Raw genomic sequence first — 20368 nt, 5'->3', positions numbered from 1 at the left:
CTCCTGCTGTGTGAAACAAAGAGAAGGACACCAGATTTACCACTGTTGTCTTTAGATGCACTTAGATTCAAACTTAATGCATATTTCACCCAAAAACTATAAAAAAAAACTCTAAACCGTTTTGCACGTACTGTTGAACACAAAGAAGAAGTTTTGAAGAACTGGTTGCAGTAAATTAATGAGCATTGAAGCTTTCAAGCCTTGAAAAGGATCCAAAACACCTTAAAAGTAGTCTATACAAGCTTCTCCAGAAGTCTCTTCTCAGAACAGACCTAAACTAAAGTCATGCACTGCTGTTCAAACGTCTCTTCTGCTCACCAAGGCTGCATATATTTGATACAAATACAGTAAATACTGAGAAATATTATGACAATTTAAAATGTTTTCTGTTTTCTATGTGAATATATAAAGTAAATGTAATTTATTCCTGTGATCAAAGCTGAATTTTCAGCATCATTACTCCAGTCTTCAGTGTCACATGATCCTTCAGGCAAGAAACATTTATGATTATTATCATCATATTTATCATTATTATATTATCAGGATTCTTTAATGAATGGAAAGTTCAAATAAACCGCATTTATTTGAAATAGAAATCCTTAAAATATATATATCTTACTAACCACAAACTTTTGAGCAGTAGTATACATATCACGCATCAAAGGTTAATCGCAAAAACAAATTTAAAGTGTTAAAGTTGGAAGTAACAATATAAATGACGCGCACAATTCTCTTAGAATTAATATCTGTGCATTATCTAAACGTGTTGTTTTGGGACTCAATTTACTATTTTGCAAATCATATAATCGGCTAAACTTGGCCAAAAAATTTACCAATATCTATAGCATAATACACTATAATATAATATAATCTTTTTTATACAAAATTCAGTTTAGTGTGTTAATTGCAGCAGGCATATAGCTGACTTTTGTGAATAAGTTGCTATAAAAGAGCACATGAAATACATTTGCAAGAATGACAATTGGTTGGATTAAAGCGAACTCTGGTGCGATTGCTCTGTTAGTGCGGTTCACTGGAGTAAGTGTGAACCCTGGTGTACGCCAAACAAGCGAACCGAGACGCTTCCAAACTAACTCTGGTGCGGCTCGACTGAAATATGAACACAACACGGACCAAAAACAGGACATGATGTCATGAGATGCCACCCTAAAAAGGACACATCTGGTTCCTCTCGTCATAGTCGCGATGTTGCCCGTCACAGTTCGGTACGAGACCTCAGCTGGTCAAAACACCATCATACGTACAGGCACATGCAGCGAGCGCATTTAGCCCAGAACACAGTGCTGTTTTAGAAGCTCAGTCGCAAAATATACTTCATAAAAGCTGACCAATCAGGCTGTGAACATATCCCTGAGTCTTTAGGTTCGGTGTTAAAAATGCTAATGTGAACTCTAAACAGACCAGGACTAATTTTATTGTTTGTTTGTGGCTCCGGACCAAGCAAACCGATCCACACACCCTTAACTACACACGGTGCAACACTATATCTGGTTGAATTGTACATTTTTGTTTCTGCTGAAATGCACACCAGTTTCATCCCAATTCTATTATTGGGGGTATTTATTTACATTTGTTTACTTACTGCGTTTCTATTGATCGGACAGGTGTCGGGTCATAAAAAAAAAACAAGTGTAAAATCCTGCCAAGACTCTTTGGAGATAGACAGGAGGATGGATAGATGTGTAAGAGTGCTGACATCCATACAGGAGTGAGCCGTCATGATGGAGTGACTGTGAAGCACTAACGGCCATATGGGGGAGCATTGCAGAAGTGAACTCTGTAATAGTTGCATAGTTCATTTATATCCATTTTGTGGAGAAAAGTCTATGTGACCTAGTATAAATCGGACTGTTCATACCAATCAGACGCATGAATTGTCTTTATTTGTTTTTTGCTGTCATTTAAATGCATGCAAAAGAGACATTTAGATGCAGTCGACTGCTTTCTCCTGCAAATGACAGATGAGTCAGTGTGTTTCTGTGGGGATTCCTGCAGTGATGTTAAATAACCGCAGACTCTCCCACACATCAGACCATCAGTCTTTTACAGAAATGCACACAAGTTGTATTTCCACACGTACGTTGTACCTGTTCAAACTCTCACTATAGATACTTTATAGATGGCCAGGGCTATGGAAGAGTTGTCATGCATGCATTGATGGGATGTGTGTGTGTGTGTGTGTGTTCTAGTGATGGAGATGAGCTGAAGAAGTCTCTGTCTGAGCTGGCCGATAAGAACCATCACTCTCACACGAAGAGCATCAGTCGCATCAGCAGCGGCAGTAACCCGTTCCTGGACATCGCACATGACCCCAACGCTGCCGTCTACAGAACCGGCTTCCTGACGCGCAAAATACACGCCGACATGGACGGCAAGAAAAGTAAGATTCAGTCCAGAGTTCTGACGTTTGTGCTGTTCATTTCATTTGCAACATCTCAAATACAACAACTGTATGTAAAGTGTATATGATCCATGCAGAACGATTTTGATACGGTAATACAGTAAAATACTCTGAAACTGTATTGTTTAACTTGATTTAAGACTTAAACAAACTTAAACTTAAACTTAGACTCAAACCATGATTTATTATTTTTAATTAAAGTTTAAAACACCATGATAAAAAGCAGTTTAACTAAACATTTATTTTTCTAAAAAGCTGGGCAGGCCGTTTGATATTGGAAGCATTTTGATGCATTAATTCTTTGTGTAATTAAAAGCCTTTTTCATAAGCAGGTTATATTTATGACGCTTCACAAGTAAAGCTTCTGGGTAAGCAGGGGAAGAGCATTAAATAAGCGCTGTGTGATGTGAACGAGGCTAAAGCAGGTGTGATTCAGTGCTTTGGCAAGCACACATGGTGAGATGGGATTTTGGCCGTAGGTTCTCATATATTATGCCCACTTATTTTTCCTTACTAATGAGATTCTACAGTCACTTGAAAACCTGCTGAGCTGTTCGTGTCTGTTTGAAGAGACGTACCGATTTCAGCTCGTCCAGCAAACATGCGGGAAAACAATCTCAAATACGGACAGTTGATATGATCAAAAGGAACGTTTAAGATGATGCTTTCAAAAACTGTAAATATCTCTGGCTTTGTATAATGTACTCTACCGATCACACTTTTGGGATCAGTACAATGTGTTATAAACGCATTAAATAATCAAAAGTAACGGTAAAGACATTTATAACATTAATTATATAAAAGTTATTCTTTTGAACTTTCATTCATCAAAGAATAAATTCAGCAAAAATTGTTTTCAACATTGATTGTAATAATCAGAAATGTTTCTTGTGCAGCAAATCATCATATTAGAGTGATTTCTGAAGGATCATGTGACACTGAAGACTGGAGTAATGATGCTGAAATTTCAGCTTTGATCACAGGAATAAATTACACTTTACTATACATTCACATAGAAAACAGCTTGTTTAAATTGTAATAATATTTCACTGTTTTTACTGTATTTTTTATCAAATAAATGCAGATTTAGTGTGCAGAAGAGAAAACATCTGACTGACCCCAAACCTTTGAACAGTAGTCTGTGTACCCTGTCTAACAGGGTTAGATATATAATAATTAGGGGTGTAACGATACACGTATTCGTATTGAACCGTTCGGTACGGTTTTCGGTACGCATTTTCAAACTGAACGGTTCGTTGGACCATTTTTCCTGCCGACCAAAATTTCGTTATTTCAAATGTAGGCGCGTTGCGTGTGGCAAGCGCGCTCATAATGTAGAGACGCCGGCGCGACCACAACATTGTCCAACATCAAATGGCAAACGTAATGCAAGCGGAACGAAACTGAGCTACTCGTTATTGTGGTTGAAGGACCGTTTATCAGTTTGGACCAGTGCAGCGCGAGCCGATCTTGATCATGCGACACTGTTACTACACAGCGCTAATAAGAGATCCAGTAAAGAAATCATTTGAATTCGCCACATAAGTAATAACATCGCTGCGAGATCTAGTGAGAAACATTCACATTTTTCCGTTATTAACGGATCAAACAGGGCTGACGTGGAAACCAGGAAGAAACATTGTGCCATGAATGAACTATCCAGTGTCCACAGATCAGCAACATTCACCATGGATTTACTGTAGTAACACTAACTGCAACCATGGAAGTTTGGCAGGAATAGTAGGCTATAATGCTTTCAAGTAACATTACATCGGTTTTATTTTGACATTATGAATAAAATTGCTGCCCTCAAATGTTAATCTGAACTAAAATAAACCTTTGTTTATAACTACTACAATATTAGGCTACATTTAATTTTTTCCAAGGAGCTGTTTTGTTTTATATGCTCCTAAGAAGAGTCAATTATAGCTCATCATTGCTCAAAGTAAAAAAAAAAACAAAAACATACTTTATTATGTTAGTTTTAATAAAAAAATTAAAAAATTCTCTGCCATTTCTTTCTTTTGCTGTATCGAAAACGTGTGTGACACAAGTGTATCGCATTGAACCGAACCGTGAATTTTGTGAACCGTTACACCCCTAATAATAATATAGAGTAGGTGTTTGAACATGTCTAACGGGGTAAACTGAGACCTGCACTGGTTTGTGATTTACTGGCCGGCTCTGGCAGAAGACATGAGTTTATTGGGCACGCCACGCTCCAATGCCAGCCATGCCAGTGCGGTCTAATGAGCGCATTACAACCAGGATAAAAACAGCAGGGCTTTAGTGATCTGATGCATCACATGCTGAGAGCATTCAGGCCAGGGTCCCAGAGGTGCCATCAGTGAGACGCGGCACACTTCTGAGAACCGTAAAGTGTTCGGATGCTTCCCAAAGCTCCTAAAGCACTGCCGTAAATAAAGCTGTTCTGCAGAGACACCATCACAGAAAATGTAATGCCCTTCAGAGGGGGAACAGAGCGCTGAAGTGTCTCACTCAAAGGAAAATGCTCATCCTATGTTTGACCCTTTCTAACACAATAGTATGGAAAATACACGACTAAAGGAACAGTTAAAAAAAAAAAAAAAAAAATGTACTCACCCTCATGTCAATCCGAATCCAGTGTGAACACAAAGTGAATGAGAACAGATTCTGTTGAGCTCCAAAAGCAGTCCATGTTACTTTTACTATGTTGTTACTGATTGTGATTAGTATGCAGAAGCATATTATCAGTGAATAGCATCTTAATTAGGGATGCACCGATGTCAACTTTTTGGGTGATGCCGATAACCCATAATTGAAAGCAGTATTTGAAAGCCGATAACCGAAATATCGGCTGATTAGTGATAAATCTAAATCCAAATTTGTATATAATTTTTGAGAGCCTGATTACAAAAACAAAAGTCTCACCATTAAAATCCATGTCCCAAGCACACAATTATAAAGTTCTCATTATAATGTTATGTTGCCGATATGACAGACTTGCGCTGCACATGTTGCACTGAACTGGATTTTCCTTTTTTGAAGGGATTCCAATCATATTTTAAGCAACTCAAAAACATGGAGAACATGGTGCGCAAAGTGTCCCAGCTTGAAGGAAATAATCCATTATTTATCGACTTTAATATTTCTGCCTAGTTTTCTTATCGGGCCGATATCGATAACATCAAAAATGATCATGTATCAGCCGATATCGGTATGGTGGCCGATATATCATGCATCCCTAATCTTAAATTTGGGTTTGTTCCTCACACAAAGCACAGGACTTCAGAAGACTTGAAAAATAGTGCCTAGTGATTGACTACAGTTATGGTATTTTTATATCTTTTTATTTGATGTTTTTGGAGTTTAACAGCCATTGTCACTGTGAACTGCCATTGAATATAAAAAGTCCTCACACTCCTGTTAAAAGAGCCAGTTTGTGATGTAAATCATCTGATCAATAAATCTGATCATTTCAGAACTTTTTGCATGTTTAATGTAAAACTACAACCTGTGCAATGCCACTGAAAACCAAAATGAGCCATTTTGCATGTCCTGTGCCCAGCCCTCTTCAGGTTTCTCCACAGGACTTCAGATCTGGACTGGCTCATTCCAAAACATTCATCTTTCTTTACTGAAGTCATTCTGCTGTTGATTTAGATGAGTGTTTTGGATCAGTCATGCTGAGAGGTGAAAGTTCTCTTAATTTTCAGCTTTCCATCAGATGCCAGAAGGTTCTGTGCCAAAAACTGACTGGTACTTGGAGCGACCCATGGTTCCCTCCACCTCCACTGAAGCCCGGCTCCAGAAAAGCCTGATTCTGCACCATCACGCTTCACCATGGGCATGCTGTTCTTTTGTTTCTGCACCATGCAGACTTTGTCCTAAAAGTTTAATCTTTCCACTTTAAATTTTTCCACATGGTTTTGGGAGAATGGATAAATGTTTTTGCAGAGTTTAGTCAGGCTTGGATGGTTTTGAGGCTTGCATCTTGCCATTTTTCCCAATAACCCAGACAGATGGAGAATATGAGAGATACAGTCAAACCAAATATCATTTAGACACCAGATATAATTTATTATAATTTATTTTTTACTAGTGTGTGCAGGACACTATAGTTCATTTATGTAAGTGAGGATTGCAAAATAAAGTAAACTGTGACACATTATACACACATATTCTTCATACAGTGACTACCAGTAACATTTATACAAATTTGGGACCAAAAATGATTCAGACACTTTGACCTAATCATGTTTTTCTGAAGTGTTTTTTCTTTAATTGCTAATGCCTTTTTTACACACGGACTGAACAAAATGAAGCATTGGTAATTGGTTGAGCTAAACTGGTATTATCTAATTGTGTAGTTAAATTTAACAGCTGACAGATAATCAACATAATTCTCTCTGTGAGACAGTCTAACAGAAGGATGGACAAAACCAGTCAAATATCAACTGATCTGATAAATCTGAGTTCTTGTCATATTTTATTACCATTTTCTAAACTATAGTGAATAACTGTGATAATGTGAGAGATGTTGAAGTTGTCTGAATAAAGTTTGGTTTGACTGTAGTCGTCACATGTAGGGAGCAACCAGTGCTTGCCAGAAAGAGCTGTCTTCTTATCAGTTTCGGCCCTGTTCCTGATCATGTGACTGTTGCGCCACACTTTCTAGGGCTGTGACGGTGGCAGTTTTTCACCAACTGTGGTGCAATGCGGTGGTTGGGGGTTGTTTAAAAAAAATTATTTCAGCAAAAAAGTGTTTATTTGAGCAATTCCGTCAAAGAAACAACACACTAAAGCCTGTAAAGCATTGAAATAAATATAAGTAAATACTGGTTAATATAATGAAGTTGAATCTATTTTAAAAAACAAAAAACTTTCGTTTAATATTTCCACACAAAGATACGTGATATAGCCTACCGCTCTGCGCTTTGAGAGGGATGTGGGACACGAGCAGGAAAGAGACCGTCGATCTCTTTTCTAATATATGTTTTCTACTTGTTGTAAAAGGTCTGAAGAGCGACTTTTATCTTCCACAAGGGCAAGGCATTTAGGCTATGTTTGATATTGCGCTGCCAGAGAAAGCCAAACTAAAATCACCCGCGCGTCTGAAACGCACTTTACAAATAAACTTGACATGCCTTACCAATTACCATATGTCTAATAACAAGCACAAACTGTGGTAAAAAGAATTTGACGTACAAGTCAAAATGTAGGCTATCTGTCCTACAGTGTTTTTCTACTTTACCACAGTAAAGAATACGAATATTATAGGCCTAATTAACAGCGAACCAAGGAAGAAACGTTTATAATCCCCTTCGGAAATGGGTGAGACGTGAGTGACGATATGGGAAAAGAAACAAGAGATTCCATGCAGGGATGAGTCACGATTTTTTTTATATTCGATTAGTTGATTTAATTATAGAATATCTAATAGGTTGTGCGATTATTCTCTAAAACAAAATCTCCGTGTTCTGGTGCTGGTGCTGATGTGTTCATGTAACCAGAGGGTGACGCTGCCAATAACGTACATAACAGCTGTCACAAAGAACCAGCAAAAGTTATGATTATGAATGTGTCAAATATAGCAAGGAGACATTTGAATAACAATTCAAATGTCTTATAAATAAACTAGTGTTTTCTGTGTCAGTGTCGGCTGCAAAGATAAAGCTGACGATGCTGACTCGTCATCTTAGCAGTGAACGCGCCTATAGAGAGAAATGCACACTTCAGACGGAATACAAATGCTAGTCGGTTCATTTTCGCTTTGAATTGTTTTGTTTAAAAGTAGACAATTCAAGCTTTCTATATGGAATAACTAATGGAATATTGTTAAATTCGCTGATAATCGGGTGACCAGATCGCAAACTAGAATTCAAAGCCGACAAAGCTTAAATTTATGGGCTCACGCACGACTCTCTCATTCAACCAAACTTTTCCATGGCTGCGATGTAACATTTAATTGCTAACCTATTATTTATTTTGTAAACAAAGCTCTGTGCTTTACTCGTGTCATAATATTCATGTAAAACAGCATTCACTTACAAAAAATAATAATTGGCGGACCACCGCCGGTGCTACTCAGCCACCGCGGTGGTGCGGTTGTCAAGTTTACCAGCACAGCCCTAGCACTTTCTCCACTTGTTGATGACTGTCTTCATGCGCTCCATGGTTTACCTGATGCCTTGGGAATGTTTTTGTAGCTCTTTCTTGAGCAAAACCTTTCAACAATGATCCATGGCTCTTGTAGTAGCAGCAACTAAGAAGATCCTACAAGAGCAGCCGAGGTTTATTTGGAGTTGATCCGAGTCTCTTCAGCTGAAGACAGGTGTGGACTATCACACATGAGCTTGACCATTAGTTCATTCTCAACACAGTCACATACCTGTTTATGAAAGGGTGTGCACACTTATGCAGTTAGGGTGGGTTTATTTCTTGTCTTTTTTCTCTGAAATGTGTCACTTTGGTTTTCAGTGTCATTTTTACATGAATGGAGCAAAAGTTATGATTTGATTTATCTTTATTTAATTTTTTACATCACAAAACCAGTTGTTTTAATGGCGTGGAGACATTTTGAATTCCTCTGTAATAATGTTATCATCATGATTTTAATATTTACATTTTTTGTATTCTCTAGCACCAAGAGGAAAGCGAGGCTGGAAAACCTTTTATGCTGTTCTCAAAGGCATGATCCTCTATTTGCAGAAGGTTTGTTTTTCCACTCTTTCATTTTCCCCCTCCTCGCACTGCATATTAATCAAATTTCCATCATTACCCGCTAACATGATCAATAATAATTCAATTTCTCCTCCTGGGAGACTCAGATGCTGAGAGGTAATCACATTCACACGTTTATTTCGGGTCTGACAAACCTTTTCAGAGCCCATCAAAAAAAAAAAGAGTTCCAGCGCCACACATTCTCCAGTACAATAGTTTATTTATGTGCTCCATTTCATCTTGCATTAGTTAGCTGTGCAGTGATGCAGAAGTCACAGGCGTGAGACACTGGTGTGAAATGTCTACCTGTGCATATATTAGTGCTGGTGACTGACTGTCCCCGCAGCCTCAGGTTTGCAGGCTTTATCAGCTAATGATGTTCAGCAATCATAGCGAACGACTCTCATCAGAGGAGCAGGAGATGTGCTGCTGGATGGCTTCCTCATTATCATTTCAAACAGGCCCTTTAATGTGGAGGAAATAAGATGCTTAGAAAGATTATACTTGTCGTGGCTTTCTTTTGTTTGTGGCTGCTTCTATATAGGAAAGTGTATTTGATTCTACTCTAAACCAGTTTGAGCAAAACTTTAAGTAAACTAAAAAGGTTTAAAAAAAACGCACTCCCCCTTCCCACATCACTTCCTGTTTAAAATGGCTGTCTGCAGGAAATGCAAAACAATGCAATTCATCCTGTTTACCACAGGGGGAGTACAGAAAACTGAGACATATAATGAATCAAGTTATAGACTATAATGAAGACATTGTGTAACAATATTATATTCTGTCTCTGTAACTTTATGGCTCCAACATCCTGGTGCCATATCATTAACAATAAGTGCTTTTGAAGTTAGGGATCGAATATTTAGCAACCCGAGCTTTATCATTTGTTCATTTGTATTTTAGCTGTTTTTTATTTGTTGAACATCAATTAAATTATTACCCTTAAATGGGTTTGGGAGTTTTTTGTATTTCCTAAGTCGGGGAACAGACACAGTCTCTATATGATGATATCTAGGTGAAAGAGGCTCTATGTGATGGGATTTATCTGACCTTGGTGACGTGAGACAGCTAGCAGACGGTCGGTTTAGCCAGTCTGTCTGCTTCCTGACCTGAGCCACAATTCATGTTTGAGCTCTAAGACTATGTGCCATATTACTAGAGAGAAGAGCAGCACCATCCCAGGAGGGATGAATACCATCTCTTTTCAACATGTCGGGTCTGCCCCAAAAACGTTTCCAATTACCTATGAATTCTATATTATTTTGTGGACACCACTTAGACATCCAGCCATTGAGTGAGGACAATCTACTAACTATCTTATCACTCCTGCGAACAGGAGTAAAGTGTATTTTTAGGTTGAAGATCTTCAAATACATAGTGCTTACACAAACACTTGCACACATACACACACTCACTCACCAACACACACTTGCACTCACAAACACACTCTCACACACGCTTGCGCGCACACACTCACACACATTCATACTCTCACACACACACTCACTGACACTCATACGCTCACTCACACTCTCACACACACAAACACACACTCATACTCTCACACAAAACACTCACTCGCACACACTCATACACTCGCACACACACACTCTCACATACGCTCACTCACACTCTCGCTCGCATGCACACACAAACACATGCTCGCCCACACTCTCACACAAACACACATCTACTGAATCTGTAAGGTACTGTAATCTGAAGCAGTCTAGTGTAATTCCTCAGTTCCCTGTGCCGATCTGTTGTTCATGTGTGTGTGTGTGTGTGTGTGCCTCTGCAGGACGAGTATAAGCCGGAGAAGGCCCTGTCGGAGGACGATCTGAAGAATGCCATCAGCGTGCATCACGCTCTCGCCATCAAGGCCATGGACTACGAGAAGAAGCCCAATGTGCTGAAGCTCAAGACGGCTGACTGGAGAGTGTTCCTCTTCCAGGCCCAGTAAGATCCGCTCGCAGACACCAGCACTTCTACACTGAAACACTGCAAACTCAACCACAAATCTAATTTCATGCTTCAGTTCAAGCTCAATTAAGCCTCGTTTATAAGGTATTCAAGTTTATCTCTTCCATTGGTCTGCCCGCAGGCCTTTTATTCCTGCGTGAGGCTGACTGTGAGTTTGCACAACTGTCGCATGGCCTTCCTCAAGTTGAACATGTGAAATCTCTTCTCTGCAGGAGCCCTGAGGAAATGGAGTCCTGGATTGGAATAATAAACTCAGTGGCGGCCATGTTTTCGGCCCCGTCCTTCCCTGCTGCCATTGGCTCTCAGAAGAAGTTCAGCCGCCCGCTGCTGCCGGCCACCACCACACGCATGTCTCAGGTGTGTTCACTGGAGAGGAAAGCCGGTGCACACTGTGCGATTTATTATAGTCCTTTACGATTGTTGCTTGTCAGACTGTACAAACATGATCATCGCTGTATGTCATATCACACTGTAAGATCTCAGTTATCATTAATGTCAGACTGTACGACAGTTAAGACGCGTTAAACACAGACGCACACAAGCAAACTCATCTGGAGTTTTACATCATTAATCAATGACACTCAGTGACTGAGCTGCATTACACGCGGGATTGAAACGGTGGCTACAAAGAAATTAAACATTAATTTTGGTAATTTTCTTGAAAAACGATCAATTTTATCACAACGGTCATTAATCGGCTGAACATGTCAAACTAACAATCAAAGACTTCAGATTTTAACCTAGGATCAGAGGATTCTTTTAGGATTTGCTAAATTTGTCTCAGACGGCCAAACCGTGGCCAGAATCGCACAGTGTGCACCGGCTTGAGGCGCCGCTGACGGGACGAGCTGAGGTCTGGGATAACTGGTGATGGTCTGATGTGTCTGTTGTGTTTCAGGAAGAGCAGCTCAAGTCGCACGAGGCCAAGCTGAAGCACGTCTCCACAGAGTTAGCCGAGCACAGATCCTACCCGCCAGATAAGAAGGTCAAAGCCAAAGAGATCGATGAGTACCGCTTGAAGGAGCACTACCTAGAGTTTGAGGTAGGCGTCCTTGCCTTTTTATGAGCAAGAGACACAATCAAGCATCTCAGGTTTACCTTGGCCATATTTTCCACTCGCATTCATAGTCTTTGACGTTTCCTCATCTAGACTGTCAGGGATGAACTCGCCCAGAATTTATGGAAATGCATTTACTGAAGCCGTTTCATTTTCTGGCTGAGATTGATAGTTAAGGTCAGAGGAGGAGAATCTCTGCTCTTTAAAGAGAGGCTGCGCTTTAAACTTTAAACAAGATGGTGTGTAAAGTTTTCATATTTAATGAATTCAAACCAGCGCTTTTTGATGTATCCTTAATCATTTGATGTAGTCTTAAAGCATAAATAATAATGAAAATTGTATAAAAAAATTTTTAAACATCTCTAAAAATCTAATAATCTTTGAAGTCTATTGATACACAGTTGTTGTGTTGACAGTGTACATCAAGCTCAGCCATTCAATCCTGTTATCAAAGAGGTTTTTTATCAAAATCATCAAACAAATATTTTCTACCGAGATGCAGCTTCATTTAGGCTAAATGTGCAAAACAAATGTGTACCATTATGGTTTTTATTTTGATCAATTATGTTAGCATCCATTGCTAGAGTAAGGCAACAAATCAGTATTTAAACAGTATTTATACTTGAAACTAATTGAAAATAAAATAACTTGTATGATATAGCAGCATCGTTCACAAACAATTTGTTAAAAAGGATTTACTGAAAGCCTATCAAACCCTGTTTTGTAACCGATTAGTGGAAAGTGTTTTCTACGATCACTGAGGTCAAAGAGAAGTAGCCTTGAATTATGAAACCATCCCAAACTTCTCCAGCCATACATGTTCATCATTTACTCTTCCTCGTATCGTTCCAGTCCTGTATGTCCTTCTTTCTTCAGTTAACACAGAAGATGATGAATGTTGGTAACCAAACAGTTTGACTTCTGTTATATTTTTAGTCCATTTATTGGAAGTCAATGGGAACCAAAACTGTTTGTTTACCAACATTCATCATCTTTCAACATTCTTCAAACATCTTCTTTGAAGAAAGAAAGTCATGCAGGTTTGGAACGACATGAGGCAGAGTAAATGATGACAATGTTCATTTTAGCGTGAACTATCGAGCTGCGTTGAGTGAGTCAGTTGAACAGATGGATAATGGCTCGTCATCAAGCGCGGGGGGGATGCAATGTGTGCCATAAATAATACAACACTGAGACACAAATATATACACTATATACACTCTATTATGGTTAAATTAACCCAGTGGAATGATGTAATTGGTTAAGAGAACTCAGTTTTATTAGTTCTCTGGTAATGCAGTGTATTAAGCCTTCCTAATAACAAACTGGACCAATCACACACCGATGCAACACACATCCACTCTGATGGGCTTTCAGCTTCAGTTAATAAAAGAAACACCTCTGTGGGAAGAAATAAACCCTTTAAAGTCCTTTGGCCAGGCATCAGGATCAATATCCAGTCAGTCAGCCCACTGAAGCTAAGCAGGGCTGAGCCTGGTTAGTACCTGGATGGGAGACCTCCTGAGAAAACCAGGTTGCTGCTGGAAGAGGTGTTAGTGAGGCCAGCAGGGGGAGCTCACCCTGTGGTCTGTGTGGGTCCTAACACCCCAGTATAGTGACGGGGACACTATACTGTCAAAGAGCACCGTCCTTCGGATGAGACGTAAAACCGAGGTCCTGACTCTCTGTGGTCATTAAAAATCCCAGGATGTCTTTCGAAAGAGTAGGGGTGTAACCCCGGCATCCTGGCCAAATTTGCCCAGTGGCCTCTGTCCATCATGGCCTCCTAATCATCCCCATATACTGATTGGCTTCATCACTGTCTCCTCTCCACCAGTAAGCTGGTGTGTGGTGGGCGTTCTGGCGCAATATGGCTGCCGTCGCATCATCCAGGTGGATGCTGCACATTGGTGGTGGTTGAGGAGATTCCCCCCTTCTATGTAAAGCGCTTTGAGTGCCGAGAAAAGCGCTATATAAATGTAATGAATTATTATTATTATTATTAGTGTGTTTTACAGTTGAAGGGTAAAAGACCCTCCAGAACGTGGATCTTTAATGAATCGCTCCTTTTAACTGTCAGGACCACCTTGAGAAATATATCCCATAATCAGCATGATATGAGGTTTATTTCGCACTTTTGTAAGTTAATGTTTATTACACTGTATTAGAGTTTAGCTCTGTTCCAGACATTAGTGATTGGTGTGTTTAGGCCACATCTTTATGTGCACCTTCAACACAACAGCTGTTCAAAACTGCAGGCTTTGGCTAAAGTCTCGGCAGCATCGCATATATCCTTCCCAGATAAGCCAATCCCAGAATGCACTGCAACAAGATCAGTGAATCAAATTAATTCCAAATGGTAGACACTGAGGAAAATTATAAGAGATTTATTATAAATAGATTTCATTCAGTACAGAAAACGATCAACAGAGAATAGTCCCACGTAACAACGTTTTACCCAGTGTGCATTTTTGTGCTAGAAAAGTGTGTGTGCTTTGAGCAAGACACCACTACAAAACATCTGCGATTTCACCATACTTCCCCAACATGCGTCCACAGTACATTAAGTTGTTTTCTATTACAGGTTTCTGAAATGTTATGTTATATATATGCAAAATGAGCATTGTTAAATTAAATTTGCATAAATTTCCAAGACCTAAATCTGAACATATTTTATAAAGTTCAAAATTCTTGTTTCGTTTTGTTGACACGCTGAAGTCAACGGTTTTTACTGAGGGGATTTAGGATCTCTTTTATCATAAATGGAAAAATACTGTCAACAGCCAAAAAAAAAAATACATTTTCACCAGGTTTTTAGGAATAAAATGTATAACATATACAATCAGGCAAATTATACATGAACAAACCCCTCTGTAAAACCCTTCAGAACACAGATAAGGAATAAAACTGTAAAGTCTGGTGTTTGCTAGAGCTGCTGGAAAATGCCTTCAAAGATATGTATTGTAATTGAAATCTACAGACGTAATAGATGTGTGTTTAAATGTGTGTTTTGGGTATTTCTCTATCCACTGGTCTGAAAGAAGACTTGTTATGGAAGCAAAATAGCTTCAGTGCATGAAACACAGTGGTCTTGCCTTAAACAAGTAGTTCACTTCAGAATTAAGTTTTCCTGATAATTTACTCTCTCCCACGTCATCCAAGATGTTCTTGTCTTTCTTTCTTCAGTTGAAAAGAAATGAAGGTTTTTGAGGAAAACATTCCAGGATGTTTCTCCATATAGTGACTTCAATGGAGTCCAACGGGTCGAAGGTCCAGATGTGAGTTTCAGTGCAGCTTCAAAGTCTCGACACGATCCAGCCGAGGAATAAGAGTCTTATCTAGACAAACCAGCGGACATTTTCTAAACAAAATAAACATTTATATACTTTTTAACCACAAATGCTGGTCTTGCACTAGCTGTGATACGACACACATTATGTAATCACATTGAGACCCAGTGTTTACAAACCGAATGTGCAAAGACTAAGCCATTTATAACGTGGAAAAAAAGGTAAAACGACAATGTCGGATGATTTTGAAGTTGGAGGAGAAAATGAAATGGAGTTTTTCGCCCTAAATTTTTTAACCGGGACACGCATGACCTTTCAACGTGATCACAGCTAGTGCAAGACCAGCATTTGTGGTTAAAAAGTATATAAATGTTTATTTTGTTATTAAATGTCCGCTGGTTTGTCTAGATAAGACTCTTATTCCTCGGCTGGATCGTGTCGAGACTTTGAAGCTGCACTGAAACTCACATCTGGACCTTCAACCCGTTGGACTCCATTGAAGTCACTATATGGAGAAACATCCTGGAATGTTTTCCTCAAAAACCTTCAATTTCTTTTCGACTGAAGAAAGAAAGACAAGAACATCTTGGATGACGAGGGGAGAGAGTAAATCGTCAGGAATTCTGAAGTGAACTACTCCTTAAGACGAGTGAGTCTCGAGGTACGTCTTCAAAGCTTCAGCATCTGTCCGAGTCTCAGCCAGGGTTCAGAGCTGAGCTGTTGTTGGAGCTGATAATGGAGTCTAATGGGTTTTCTGATTCCTCTTCTGAAGGAGAACCGTTATGAGATGTACGTGAAGCTTCTGAAGGAGGGTGTGAAGGAGATCCTGACGGCCCGGGACGGGGACCCAGCGCTGAAGAAGTCCCAGTCCAGCCCGTCTCTCAACCAAGAGTCTCAGCCGGCCAGCGCCAAGGTCAAGCGCAACACATCCGAGCGCAAGGACTACCGGCCCGAAACGCCCAAGCTCACATAGGCGGCCTTCTGCTTCCTCACGGAGAGCCATTGTATATCACGCGTGACTGTATTTTGATGTAATTTATTTACCTGCCGACAGTTGTATCGGGTAACATTTGTGTAAAATGTAAATTGATCGATTGATTGGAAGTTGTAAATCTCGATGTCTCCCTTGACCAGCCGGTGCTTGCGGAGCAAATAGTGTGGTTTTCTTTTTATTTGTTAGCGTGTAAAGATTTCATGGTTGCATTTTATTTTACAGTACGAGTGTGAGTGCGAACACAAGCGTAGTATTAGGTAACTACATGGGTTAAGGTTAGTTTCAGGGTTAGCATCTAGTTATCACCCAGTTACTATAGTAAGTGCATGCAGAGCGGGACTGTAAAATAAAGTGCTTTACCGGTGTCGTTCAGAGAACGTGACTCTCTTGATTGTGCTGTCCCCTCCTTTGCTCTTCTTTCAAGAGAAGTATTTTCTTGGAAACGTCCACATACATACATATGCTAGGCAGTAGATATAGTTATTTTAGTATACGAACAAGCGGCGGATATAAACCGACAGCGGTGGAGAAGAGTTTCAGGATTTCGGCGCATGGTTATGAAACACGAAAGCCTCTCGCTGTCATCGCTGATATATCCACTACCGACGTACTAACCACCTACTAACACACCACCAGACTCTCCGTGTAATATCTGCTCACACTTATCGTTAATGGATTGTACCAGCATGTCGCAGCAAAGGACCGAAACTCTACATAGATTATTTTCTAATGATGATTTGGAGGGACTTGCTGAGTCGCGGCGTCTCAGACTGCGAGATGACGTCATCGACTGTGCAGTTTGTGCCATTTATTTTTTTATCTGTTTGTTGAAGTAAAGAGTTATACTTCTGCTTTCTCAGTAGTGTAAATGCCAATGCTCCTTTTCTGTATTTTATAATCTTATATATATTTGAATTTTTAATTCTCAGTTGAGAGCATTATTGTTGTAAAGATGACAGTAGTATTTATAGTGCACTTTATCAGTTCTTTTGACTCTTTTAGAGAGCTTTATAAAGGGTAGTGATATGTTACTTCATTATATATCGCAGGTTTTTTCCAAGCATAACCAAATCGCTGGTTGATTTTATTGAAGGTACACAGCCGAAGGTACATTTTCACTCGTGTAAAGTTGTGTGTGTGTGTGTTTGTCTGTGCTTGTGTATTTTTGCTGTCATGTTTAGGTTGTTCAAAGACACGTTTTCTAGAAGAGTTTAGAGCATTTAGGTTTGAAACCGTTGCTTTTACGTGATGCTGACCTTGAATTTACGATGTCATTTTCATTACAGAACTGACGTGAACACTATATGAACGTGTTTATCACACACCAGTGATCGTCAATGCCGGATCTATTCACTTGTTTGAACTTTTGAGGGTTTAAAAGGAATCAACACCAAAAGCTATTCACATTACAGATATTAGTCCCTGCCGTCTATAATGACATTTGTTTACTTGAAATGTTTTTAAGGACACTTTATTTTTTGTTAGAATTTGACAAATAGAAAGGATTCGTTCATATCTACTTTGTGTTTTTGTCATTACTAGCTCTTTCAACAGACTTTATATTGTTGCTCACACAGAAGCACTTAGACAATGTTTATTATTATTTATTTGTTGCTGTTTAGAACAAAAAAATGCAATTACTTTTTGAGCAGTATATACACACACCTAGTAATGAATGCTACAGAACTGTCATCAGGATGAAGAGATGGACTCTTCCTCTCATGTGTTAGTCTGTGTTATGTTGACTGGTGTTCACCGCTTCTCCAGACCAGACAGTTTTCTGTGAGCTGTGACTCTGGCACTAACCCTTTAACAGTGCACGTTGTGAACAGATTTAGTCCTTTTAAATAGTTTGTTCATATTTTACAGAGGATGAGGAGAACAATAAAAGAAAATCAGAAAAGGGTTAACAGAACGATGGTGGCATGCAAGTGCACTGTAGGGTTTCAGAATAAGAACAATAACAACGCAAATGAAAATCCACATAAAAGTGTGACTTGCGTAATTGGAAGCAGTGAAGAGGTTTGCAATGATAAGTGGAATATCTTTCTTTCTTTATGACAATATTTTGACTGGAATACTCCTTTTAATCTCCTTGGTGCAAATGCTCATGTTTACCATGATGTTGATTTTTCCAGGGATGTCATCTTTGTCCGTTTACTCTGTATCAAACCCTGTAATGTATGATCTCCTCTCAAAAATGCAATTGTGTGAGTATTGAAGGAGAGCTGCTGGTTTTAATGCGCCTTAGCCATCAGTTGGGCCGATTGGTGCCCAAACTCAGATAGAGTGAAATACCTTTTTTTAGCTGTGATCCTGTACCACTCCTTTCAATCTGTAAATGTTGTTAAATATGCCTGTCGCCCTGTGTTCAGAAGACTGGATGTGTTGGTTGTGGTCTCTCGGCATGCGTGTCTTACGCCTGCCCATTAAGATCAGGGACACAATGTTGGCTTCAGTGAATAAAATACTGTATTTAATCGTTCATTGCATCTGCACTCATTTGTCATTTAGTATATGTGGGACAAATTTATTAAAGCTTATTATAAACCAATTTCCTCAAATAAAAGTTAGCCTGCTTATTTGTAAGTCAACACATATTGAATTAGCAGGCGTTGTGTATAAATGCAAATGAAAACCTTGACCAGCAACTATACATTACTTTGATATTGATATAGCAACTGTTGTTGTGCTCATCTTTTCTTCTCTGTTGTGTCGTATATCCGAGTGAAACGCTTCTGGAACAAGATCAAATGTGGGCGGGGCTTGATTTTGTCTGTGGGGAAATGATTGGATGGTTGTGGTTTGCTATTGGTGGATCTCATGTGAGTGACAGGTCATTGCTCCGCCCTCGTCATCAGAGAAGAGATGCTGCAAGAGGAAGTTATTCTGATTCAAGATTACGAGCCACTTGAATACATAAAAAAAACAAAAAACATTTATAAACACTGCAATATTCCATAAAAAGAAGTTTTGTTGAATATGTAATTGTCATTCACAATGTTCTTGTCGTCTGAGTGGACATTTCTCTGAGTGACGGAGAAAACATGCAATCTGAGGTGAAATGAACATTACATAAAAGTACAACTTTTCCAGCACAACCTGGAAACCTCGTTTTGGTGATTTCGGGTGAATGTGTTATAACCAAGACGACGTCCAGAAAGTAAGACGTGATATTTACGTTTTAAGAACGTCGCATTAACAACGTTTATGCAACGTATTTATACTGTAAAAAAAACGATATTTCTCGTATTAAATATGACGGATAAAAACGTTATCACAACCTTTTTACGACGTTTTTAAAACGTTTTTGTGTTTGCTGGGATTAACATGACAGTAATGTGAACATAGCCTTTGTAAAAATTTGGAGCAAAACATAAATGTGCACTATTAAGTTTATTTTAATAAAGTTTGTGAGGGGCGTGTTCAGATAATCCAGCCAATCAGCTCTAGAGGAAGCCTGTGAATCGCCGTCTCTCACCTCTGTTCCTCCACAGTTTTCCGGCATTCGGCCCCACTCATCATGCCCCAGATCCAGCTTTTCCAGTCCGATGAAGGATCTGTGGTCTCTGAGGAATCTCCTCTGCACTCCACCGGCCCGAAGAGCGAGGGCACCAGCCTATACCCGAGCGGTCCCGAACCTCGAGACATCAGGTCTTCCCCGCCGGCGAGGAACATCACCATCTTCCTTCATGTCTTCTTCTACCATGTCTTCTAGAAATGGACAGTTAAAGCATTTAGACAAGCTCTGCTCGATTCAGACATCCAGTTCTCATGCACTGTAGAGTACTGTCTCTCTGCAGTGTTTACTCTTCCCCCAAAGCCCTCTAAACTGGATACCTTCGAGTCAAGTCACCTTCATTTATATAGTGCTTTTAATAATATAGATTGTTTCAAAGCAGCTTTACAGTGATAACAGG

General features: G+C 39.4%; 1 protein-coding gene across 5 annotated transcripts in view; it reads left to right on the top strand.

The window, feature by feature from the left end:
• psd3l (pleckstrin and Sec7 domain containing 3, like) overlaps positions 1–18933 on the top strand; it is a 134526-nt gene extending 115593 nt beyond the window's left edge. For all 5 annotated transcript variants that reach the window (XM_082157334.1, XM_082157333.1, XM_082157336.1 and 2 more), the window contains 6 exons: positions 2211–2401; positions 9048–9118; positions 10926–11083; positions 11320–11464; positions 12006–12149; positions 16227–18933. In XM_082157334.1, the coding sequence (XP_082013460.1) occupies positions 2211–2401; positions 9048–9118; positions 10926–11083; positions 11320–11464; positions 12006–12149; positions 16227–16427 (910 nt within the window). In that variant the 3' untranslated portion in view covers positions 16428–18933. The remainder of the gene's footprint in view (positions 1–2210; positions 2402–9047; positions 9119–10925; positions 11084–11319; positions 11465–12005; positions 12150–16226) is intronic.
• The last annotated feature ends 1435 nt before the right edge of the window (positions 18934–20368 follow it).

Source organism: Leuciscus leuciscus, assembly GCF_965113295.1.
Source record: "Leuciscus leuciscus genome assembly, chromosome: 24".
Taxonomy (NCBI): Eukaryota; Metazoa; Chordata; class Actinopteri; order Cypriniformes; family Leuciscidae; genus Leuciscus; species Leuciscus leuciscus.
This window is presented reverse-complemented; position numbering and strand designations above follow the sequence as displayed.